At 48.0% G+C, this 10,801-nt stretch overlaps 2 protein-coding genes across 2 annotated transcripts; both read right to left on the reverse strand.

Moving 5' to 3' along the window:
* Nucleotides 1-2,489: 2,489 nt before the first annotated feature.
* On the reverse strand, nt 2,490-5,084 carry fis1 (fission, mitochondrial 1). The gene is made up of 5 exons (XM_018733433.1): nt 4,988-5,084; nt 3,654-3,786; nt 3,483-3,559; nt 3,243-3,348; nt 2,490-3,148 (listed from the first exon to the last, which is right to left on the reverse strand). The coding sequence occupies exons 1-5, from the start codon at nt 5,030-5,032 to the stop codon at nt 3,051-3,053; spliced, it is 459 nt and encodes a 152-aa protein (XP_018588949.1). The 5' UTR covers nt 5,033-5,084; the 3' UTR covers nt 2,490-3,050.
* Nucleotides 5,085-8,054: 2,970 nt separating this feature from the next.
* Nucleotides 8,055-8,551, reverse strand: LOC114912102 (transmembrane protein 272-like). The gene is made up of 2 exons (XM_029257279.1): nt 8,413-8,551; nt 8,055-8,303 (listed from the first exon to the last, which is right to left on the reverse strand). The coding sequence occupies exons 1-2, from the start codon at nt 8,534-8,536 to the stop codon at nt 8,086-8,088; spliced, it is 342 nt and encodes a 113-aa protein (XP_029113112.1). The 5' UTR covers nt 8,537-8,551; the 3' UTR covers nt 8,055-8,085.
* Between the last annotated feature and the right edge of the window lie 2,250 nt (nt 8,552-10,801).

The following is a 10,801-nucleotide window of genomic DNA, read 5'->3' on the forward strand; positions in this document are numbered from 1 at the left end:
GTGTCCCACAGGGCTCGGTACTGGGTCTTCTTCTTTTCTTCATCTACACCTCCTCCCTCAGCCCAGTCATTACCTCCCATGGATTCAAATACCACTGCTATGCTGATGATACCCAGCTCTTCCCCTCTTTTCCACCTGGTGCGTCAGACATCTCTGTATGCATCGCTGCCTGCCTGTTGGACATCTCTTCATGGATGTCTGATCACCATCTCCAACTCAACCTCTTCAAAACAGAGATTCTTCACCTCCCAGCTGGCCTGTCTTTCCTGTCATATCTTTCAATCAACCCGGACAACTCGCTCATCTCGCCTACCTCTTTGGCTAAGAGTCTAGGAGTAACAATTGATGCGAGTCTGTCATTCTCTCAGCACATCAAAGCCACAACCTGGTTCTGTTCTCTCTCACTCACACACACACACGCACACAGAGCGAGTAGTGCTGCTGTCTCACAGCACTTGTGTGGTGCGAGAGAACATGGATTCAATCCCTGCTCAGTGTGTATGGAGTTTGCATGTTTTCCCCATGTCTGTGTGGGTTTCCTCCGGGTGCTCTGGTTTCCTTCCACATTCCAAAGACATGCTGATCAGGTTCCCCCATAGTGTGTGAGTGCCACAGAGTGTGTTCTACTGATGTATAGATGAGTGACCCACTGTAAGTAGTGTATCTAGCAGTGTTAGTCTATCTTGGTGAATAAAGTGTGTGGGCTAGTAACACTACATAGTATCCGTTGTAAGTCGCTTTGGAGAAAAGCATCTGCTAAGCAAATAAATGTAAATGTATGAAACCGCTTGTCCCAAGCAGGGTCACGGTGAGCCGGAGTCTAACCCAGCAAGAGACGATGCGTAAGGTTGGAGGGGGAGAAGACACACCCAGGACAGGACACCAGTCAACTGCAAGGCACTCCCAAGTGGGACTTGAACCCCAGACCCACAAGAGAGCAGGACCTGGTCAAATCCGCTGCACCACCGCATTTGAACCAATAACGTGGTGGTGTTACACATACAATCTGTGTCCATAGTCTTTTGTGTGTGTGTGTGTGTGTGTGTGTGTGTATCTGAAGCTCTTTTGTCTGCTAACCTTTGGGTTACTTCGACATAAGGATAAATGTAGTCATTCGCACAGAAGCTTCATGTAGGAGTTCATTACATTTATTCATTTATCGGACGCTTTCCTCCAAAGCGACATACAGTGTTAATCTACTTACACTTGTTTACCCATTTATACAGCTGGGTAATTTTTGTACTAGAGCAATCTGGGGTAAGTACCTTACTCAAGGCTACCACAGCTGGAGGTGAGATTCAAACCTGCGATCTTTGACTCTACCCCCTGCGCTACCACGTGCACGTCACAGTAGTTAAAGACCTGGATCACTGCCCATAATGTGAAATGTGGTCGGAAGTCCTGGAACGGGCTGAAGAAACGTAGAGTGGTTGAAAAGCAACAATAAAAACATCCGGCTGTTTAAAAAAAAAAAAAAAAAAGGACAAAGTCTGCAGGCTGTCAGACACGACACACAGGAAGTCATCATGTGAGTTGTGTAAGAAGAGGCTGCCAAGGTGAGCGACCGGAGAGCCAATCAAAGAGCTCCATCAGTAGTTTCCATAACAAGGCTGTAAAATGTCCCAACAGGGGGGTAACTTGCTCTAGAGATTTAGGCAATCAATTAATTATTGGAAACTTTCGCAACACCTGTCGGAAACATGTCTGTCGTAAAAACATCCGTTTCCCCAACAGGGACCTTCAGACAGGTGTGAATTTGCATAAATCTGAATGGAAAAGCAATGAGACTGAGAAATAACACCAAAGGCAGGACTGATCACATGGTCAAGCCATGAACACGGTCCCGGGTCCGGGGCAAAAGCAAAGTGCAACACAGCACAGCACTTATTTGCAATATTTATATAACAGTGCTGAAAATGCTTCTTATAGATGGTAAAAATGTAAAACTGTACTTAAGTGGCCAACAGAAGACGAAAAACCCTTCAGGTTCATGCGAGCGTCCGCACACACACATGCACACACACGGTGACGTGCTGCAGGCTTCATGGGGGCGCTGACACTGTGGTAGGAACCGGAGGGCGCTGTGAGAGACCCCCTCCCAATCAAACCCCCCCCTCGAACCCCCGTCCCCACCACAGAGCAGAACCATTTACTGACTGCTACAACTCCCTGTTTTAATGTACTTGATGAAAAAACACCCAAAATAAGACACTTGAGTTGTATTGCAAGAAATATAAAACTGGTTTTTAGAGTTTGGACCTGTGGAACTACAAGTGTGGACAATGTCCAATAAACATGTTTTCATTTGACCTAAGGTTACAGAAAGCACAGAAAACAATTAAATACTTTGTTTTATACACATTTGCTGGACACATCACAGCCAGATTCTAATAAAGTACATATGTAAATATGAGCATAAGCACAATGAAAAACGGAGATTTATTAACTTTAGTATCGATAAATCATGCAGCTCTTAGTAAATTTCAAAATAAAAAGTACTTATGGCACTGGACTTCATCTCAAAGCTGTGAGTATTCGGTATACTGAATATTCAGTGTTGTGTATCTATACCACACTGTACTATGGTTTTCAATCATGGTTGCTGACACCACGAGCTCACTAGTGTCCAGGATGTATCGGAGACAAGCCCCCTCCGGCACAAAGGACAACAAGGGGCGCTGCGCTTTAAGGGACAGCGGTGAACGAGCGCAAATCAGAGTGAAAACGAGGTCAACAGCAGGTCACTCCGGGTACCAGGCATCACAGACTTCCTTAATCAACCATAAAACTCACTGTAAATTCCCACCTGCCAAATGCAGGACAACTTCCTGCTCTGCTTATCTGTCATTTATTATTAACCCATTTTATATGACCAATTAATGTCAGACGAGTTTCCTGGAGGGAGAAGAAATTAAAAAGAAAGTCAAACATTAATAACTAGCCTGTGACTTGCGCCGCTCTGTCTGTATGATCAGGGCAAATACTTAATGCAGCCTATAAGTCATCCCTTGAGGGCGGGGTTAAACATCCGGGCTCCTCCCACATCCTTATTATGACTTGGATTTGGCCACAGCCAATCCGATCAGGCCCGCCAATCCGGCCACGCCCAGACCGATTCCACCAACAATCGCCATGCCAACCAAGCCATCTGGGTGGAGGAGAGAAAACAGAGCAGTTCAGTGATCAATCAGTCTGAAACAGATCGAATGAATGGGAGTCCTCACACACACACACACACCTACCTTTCTTGAGCGCTCTGTCAATGAGCTTCTCGAGTTCCAATGCCTGTGTGTTTCCCGGCTCACTTTTCAGGAGGGTGCGGATGAACTTGAGGCCTTTCTCGTACTCCTGAGAGACGGAGAGCAGAGCGGGAGATGCTCTTACACACACACACACACACACACACACACACACACACACATATATATATAGAGTCAGAGTACCCTCCCAGCACACGGTACGATACCATGTTTTCACATCACCTTTAGCCTGTAATTGGCCACAGCCAGGTAGAAGAGGTAGTCCCTCTGGTCATCCTTGGTGCCCCTGTGAACAAGTTCTGGGAGAAAAGGGGAGTGTAAGCCACCAGGGGGAGCAGTCACTAGGAGACACTGATGTGACACGTAAACAAGGACCCCCCACAGGTGCGTCACCTTCCAGCAGCATCATGCCTTTCTTGATGTCGTCCGTGTACTTGCTACGGATGAGACACCAGGCGTACTCGAACTTGGTCTCCTTGGAGACGGAGCCTTTCGCCAGCTCCGCATTGAACTTCTGCTCGAATTTCTGAGTCACGCAGAGATAGATGTGCAGGTTAAGGAGACACACTGCTAATTAAATTAAAATTTCAACCAATCGGCATGTGTCTGCTGGGTCTCATGCACAAACACGGTCCATCTAATGGTGAGAAATCAGCATCAGCTGATCAACATCAGCAACACAGGGCGTAAGGCCGGAGGGGGAGGGGACACACCCAGGATGGGACGCCAGTCCGTCGCAAAGCACCCTAAGGCTTATATAGCTTTGTAGCAGCAAATTTTGACCTGTGCATATGATATTTAGCCAAAATTATTAATAAATTAATGATATGCTCGTTTCTCTGTACATCTAACAAAACGGAAGAACCCAAACAGTACATGATATTCATAGTAGAAAGCAAAATCCTTACACAATTTATCAATAATAAATTTAGAGACATCTCTGCATAGCTAGTATTTGGTAGAACGACAGTCAGTGCCAGAAAAGATGAGGCACCGTTTGCGTTTCTGGGTGCAGGTTACAAAAAGAACAACTTACATCAATCCCATCCTTGACTCTTCTAAGAAAAATGCCAGTGTCTGTTATTATTTATAAGGGGTGCGGTGGCGCAGTGGGTTGGGCCGCAGTCCTGCTTTCCGGTGGGTCTGGGGTTCGAGTCCCGCTTGGGGTGCCTTGCGACGGACTGGCGTCCCGTCCTGGGTGTGTCCTCTCCCCCTCCAGCCTTACACCCTGAGTTGCCGGGTTAGGCTCCGGTTCCCCGTGACCCCGTATGGGACAAGCGGTTCTGAAAATGTGTGTGTGTTATTATTTCTGAAAGACTGACTGCGAAAAACAGATCCGACCGATTCCGTTTCTGTCAGCTGTGCGACCGACTCAGTTACCGTGGCAGCGCCTCGAGTTTATCTGCGGAGAAGTGTAACTTACGGGCTTATAAACTAAGCGAGAGCAAACTTCCTCTCGTATCACGTCACGTCACGTCACGTCACGTCACACCGAGTACCATACCGGAGTACATTCCAGAAGCCTCAGTCAGTTAGACTCAGAGTACCGGAGCCTGAGCCTGAGCCTGAGCCTGAGCGCGGCGCCAACACGACGACGCGCGCTGTGCGGAACAAACCAATAAGCGCACAGCGACTCTGCCCACTTACGACCAATCAAAGCGCTCGCCTATGAATGATTTTTCGGGCGATCGTCCTCTCTGTCGCTGCGAAGCGCGCGCTCCACTCACCTGCAGGTCCTCGGGCGCCACCGTCTCGCTCACCACGGCCTCCATGTTGCCGGAAGTGGATTCTCATCACAACGGAAGTGAGCGCGGAGTCACGTGGTGCAAGGGCGCGCAAAGCCGAAGGAAGCGCAGGGAGGGTTCTGGAAATGTCAGGCTCATCCGGTCCAGTCCTTGGAGTTCCGTTCTCGCGCCCCGCATTTTGTGTTTCGCGACACGACCGTACTATTGTACTGTACTGTAGTACACCGTTGTACATCTTACATTTACATTTATTCATTTTTTATTCATTTAGCAGACGCTTTTGTCCAAAGCGTCGTACATCTCAGCAAAAGTACAGTTTATGCATTACATTAAGAGAAGGAGACATGGCTGCAGACATGTGACTCTCAAGCAAACCTAGTTTGTTACCTTCCGCTTGCTGCAGCGACGTTCATCGTTCGAGTAGGTGCATAAGACACAGGATAGACAAACCCCGATACCCTCCCACCAATTGTGTGTTTTTTTTTAATTTTTTTTTTAAATATTATAAGATACACACATAAAGTACAATGCCAGAGTAGTGGCTGAATAAAGGTTGTATCTGGGGATGCTTATGGAATTACGACGCGTGAACAGTTACACCGTAAATGAGCTGGAGAGATCTTGGGCGAAGTGGATCTGGAAAAGGTGGGTCTTCAGACCCTTCTTGAAAACAGACAAGAGTTTCCGCAGTTCTGAGTGACGGGGGAAGGTCGTTCCGCCACAACGGACCTAGGACCTAGAACCGAGAACCTCCGAGCTTTGCCTCTCGTGCGCGGGACCGCCAAGCGAGCGGAAGTAGACGAGCGAAGGGGCCTGGCTGGGGTGTACCGGTTAGTACTGTCCTTTACTATTGTACTGTAGTAAACTATTGCACTGGGTTGTGTTGTGCGGCAGGTGGCGAAACCTTGTCACTGTCAGGAGCTGAAAGAAGTTAACGGAGGAGTGACTCACAGTGACCGACACTGACTGACGGCGGAACACCGCGCGTTACACCGTTACGCCGTTACACTTTCACACACGGCTGCTGTTGATACGCAAGTGAATTCACGAGCAGTTTCTCTCCAAAACTTAGCTACGATGTGTGGAAGAAGGGCGATGAACGCTTCTGAACAAGAGTCACAGGGCCATGAGGAAGAGCCTCCAGGAGCAGGACAAACTCTGTACTCCTCTGTAAGAGGAAAGGCGAGAAATGACAGCGATTCACTGCAGCTCAGAAGATGTCCTTGCGAGGTCATCAGCTGTCCCACCACAAGGATATTTGTCCCCGTGACTCTCCTTGGAGAGTCTCTCACCCTGCTGTCATCTCCACAGCGAATGGGCTCCATACTCCTTGTGGAAACATCTGTGTCTCGCGCTCTTTCGGAACCTATAAGAGAGGCGTCGCTCTTTGCGTCACGTTGAAGTTGGCGCCTCGCCTGATGTCACCTTGTGCTTCTTGGAACACCAGTTTGTTAATGTAACATAGGGGAAAGTTTGCCTGCGGACTCACAGATACAACCCTTAACAAGCAGGGTTAAAGAAATCTTTCACGACTGTATGCTGATTTTACCCTGGGAAGCCTTCGAGCGTCCTCTCAGGAAATTCAGGGAGGGGATCGATGTAAATGGTTCTTTGTGTAACCTGCGCCCGGACACTAAGCCTCCTCACCTTTCCCGGCCCTATTGTTACACCACAAAACTATGCAGAGATGTCTCCAACTGACTGGGAGTTTTGTTCTTGTGGATTAAACCGCGTCGTGTGGGACACTGGTTCCAACGTTTCGATTCTCTTGTTGGAAGCATCGTCAGGGAGTCCCACACGACGCGGTTTAATCCACAAGTACAAAACTCCCAGTCAGTTGACACCAACCGCGGAAGCCTACGAGTTTTAAGATGTCTCCAAGTTCATCACTGATAAGTACTTTGTTTTACTTTATTAATACTCTATGTACTGTTTGGATTCTTACATCCTGACAGAAGCACAGAGACAACAGACACGTCATCAATTTATTCATCTCCGCCAAATATATACACAGCTCCAAATTTGCTAATAAAAACCTATATTTTCTGTTTTTCTTAAAGAATTTAAACAATATAGAAACACTATTGAGTGTAATAATAATAAGGCCATTAAGACTGTAAATTACAGTAATATTTTTGGTTATTGTGTGTGTTTTGTAATTTATTTTTTATTTATTCCATTAGCCTGGGGGAGCATGAGCGCCACTATAGCGTGAGAAGTGCACCTCTGGAACATGGAGAATAGTCTGCAGATCAGCAGTCCTTGCCGGAGGCGGGGGGTCCACACTGGCAGCATTTACCCTGAGCCGACATGGTAAAAAGTACCCAGGAGTGTATGCTAATGAGCTGTATTTATCGTTCTTTATTGAAATTTATTGAAATTTATTGAAGGGGTGCAGTGGCACAGCGGGTTTGGCCTGTGCCTGCTCTCTGGTGGGTCTGGGGTTCGAGTCCCACTTGGGGTGCCTTGCGACTGACTGGCATCCCGTCCTGGGTGTGTCCCCTCCCCCTCCAGGTTAGACTCCAGTTCATCACGACCCCCCTTGGGACGAGCGGTTTCAGTCAGTGTGTGTGTGTGTGTATTGAAGTTTAGGGTAGTGGGAGCTGTGTTCTGTACTCCAGTTCCCTTCTCTCTCAGACACACCCACACACAAGTGATCTGACTTTGTCCATCTTGGATGTGAATGACAGCTCATAGGTACACTCTTCTTGGGACAGTGGCACGTGGTCACTCGTGGGGAAAGAGTCATTTATTACCTTGTCACCTTGATTTACACCTGTAGCAGTGTCACTGTGATGCAGTGCTGCAGTGAAAACACTGTTCCTAAAGGTGCCTGCCGCCAAGGGAACCTGGTGTTGTGTGCGTGTGTGGTCTAGCTGTACTTATAAAGGTATCTGAGTGTGTCTCTGCATGTGTGTCTGTCTCCTTTTTTTTAACGAGTAGCTGCACTTGGGTGTGTATCCAAATGTGTTTCTCCTCGTGTGTGTGTGTGTGTGTGTGTGTGTGTGTGTGTGTGTGTGTGTGTGTGTGTGTGTGAGAGAGAGAGAGAGAGAGAGAGAGAGGACCCTCCCCTCGCTAACTCAGACATTCCAGGTGAATCCTCTGATGGGCTCCTTCTTGCCACAGATCCAGATGCAGACAGAGAGGCAGATGCAGGCGAGCAGCAGCACCCCCAGCAGGACGTACATGGCCACAGTGCTCCAGAGGGCGAAGAGGTAGAGGTTGCGATCACAGTACGGCTCCTGGGGGATCGTGTCATCGTAGTTGGGCGGGTAAACGGAGAAGATCCACACGTTGCCTGTGCGCACGGTGAGGGAGATGTGCCGTGTCACGGCTGCGCTCTCGCGAGGGACGGGCACCACTGCGACACGGCTGCGACACAGCTGCGAGGGGAGCGGCCTCCTTACCTGTGACGAACCAGCAGAAAAGGAACGCCACCAGCAGGCTGTTGAGAGCAGCGCAGAAGCCGCCAAGGAGAGTCTGGCTGCCGTCGCCCTCCTCGGCCCGGTGGCACGGCCCACAGGAGAGCATGGCGAGCAGCAGGCCTGAGGCGCCCGCCACCAGCAGGTACAGGGGAATGTAGCTCTGCAGGGGGCAGTCGTCCAGGTACAGGACACCTGCGTGTGTGTGTATGGGGGGCGGAGGGGATCAGGAGTCACAACACACTTCCACGGAGGTGACGCCCTGCACTGCGGCAGTGGAACTCACCCATGGTGATCTGGGCGATGGGGAAAGCCATCATGAGCGCTTTGAAGGCCACTGCGGGAGGGGGCGACACAGCTGGTCACACTGGCAAAACGCTACACACACTCCCACAAGGAGAACTGGACTCTCACACCGGGGTACCGACCTCGCATTAGCGTCCCCGCTTGCAGCCGCTTGTCCGTGTTTGGCACCAGGCTTCCTCTCTCCTCCATGCCTGCAGGGGGAGACAGAGAGCTGGAGAAGGAGCTCCTGGTGTCACCTGAAGGTTATTTGCTCAAACCTCCGGTGTGAAACACCATTTACGTGTTCTGTGCGGCAGAGGAAGATTGTGGGGAAAGAACGAGTGTAATTACACGTCCACGCCACATCAAGGGCAACAATGAGAAACACCAAATACTACAGCATTATCGGGGGGGTTGCTAGTGCAGGAATTTTATTTATAATTAGTGCAGGATTTATATTTATAATTATATCTATCACATCATATCTCTTACTCACATTCCGTTGCATTTGTGTAGAATATACCTGTACATACATATAATGTCTAGTGACAATTTTTTGTAGATTGTGTACTTAATATTTTTTATCCTTCATTCACATATTCTATCTTCTCATCTGTGTCTTGCCACTATCATTCTGTCTGTGCTGTGGAAGTTTCTGTCACCAAGACAAATTCCTTGTACGTGTGAACATACTTGGCAATAAAGCTCATTCTGATTCTGATTCTGACTTTGAGCAAAAGGTTGTTGGTTGGCTCCCTGATGTAAACTTAAGCGATACAGAAATTACAGACAAAAATGTGGCAGTAGATGGACAGAAGCAGGATTGGTTCCCTGAAAGATCTGGAGAAACACTTTAAGGACCAGTACTGATCAGCTGACCATCACTGCAGTTAATATCCCACAGACACTTTGGCGCCAGGATCGACTCCATCTTTCAAACCAAAGACACGGAATGTGGAGGAATGGCATGTGACCCCGATGGCTCCGCCTTTTCCCCAACATGTTCTGTGCTTCCCTGCCGAGCTCCATCTTTTCTACGCTCTTGTGTGTGTGATATCCTTCCAAGACAGATACTTTACTCACACTGCATGCAAAGCACAAGCAGACACTAGTCTCAGTGGATACCTGAACCAACAGGTGTGTTGGCCTCTCTGCACATTGAGCGCAGGAATGTGGTAAAAGGAGGTAAAAAGGTTAAACACCTCATTACGAGGCCCAGCTTTGGCATCACAGCACACTGCAGCACAATGGAAGCCCTGAGCAGCGGATTAAAGTCTCAGCAGCAACAAGAAGGCCGATCACCTCTTCGCTGCAGGAAGCACACAAGGGGCCTATTGTTTCGAAACAAAAAACTCAGATAAACGTCTCGTTTCAGTAAAATGCCTTGTTTTGTTTACCAGTAGTACAAATAACAAAGTAACTAGTAAAAATTTCCACTTTCCAGAGTAGCTGTGATTTTGTTATCCTGCTGGAGTTCTTATATGACATGATGTGTGAAAGTGAACAATAACCGTAACGTATTTTCATGACACACACACACACACACACACAGGCTCACGGCTGGAATATAGATCAGTCCTTTTGTGTTTCATACTGAAAATATCCAGATTATAAACATTGCACATGAAAAAGAAGTCAAAGCAAAATACATGTAAAAACAGCCTGATAAGTGATGCTCATGAAACAGCACATCTTGTCGAGGATCCGCAAAACCAAAATAACGGGAACAGGAGATGGTTTTAACCGGAGACGGATCTGCGTGTTCCTCTGCTGTACCAAGTGTGTTTGTGTGTGTGTGTGTTACTCTTCTAGGACATCATTGTAAGGCTCCAGTGGAGTTAAAGACCTTTGTTGCCTTGTAAGAGTTAAAAGACCTGTACAGCAGTGACACTTTGTAACACACACACACACACACACACACACACACACACACACACACACACTTTTAAACACACGTTCTTCACAACACGGCATGGAAATCTCTTACCTGCTGGACTTAGAGAAAAACTGGTGATAGGTGGCAGTGAAAAGGGAAGGAGAAGGTGGAGTTAGTTGGAGTTGGAGGAGGAGTCTTCTGGAGTCAGGTGGG

This window comes from Scleropages formosus, chromosome 13 (genome assembly GCF_900964775.1).
Source record: "Scleropages formosus chromosome 13, fSclFor1.1, whole genome shotgun sequence".
NCBI classification, from domain to species: domain Eukaryota; kingdom Metazoa; phylum Chordata; class Actinopteri; order Osteoglossiformes; family Osteoglossidae; genus Scleropages; species Scleropages formosus.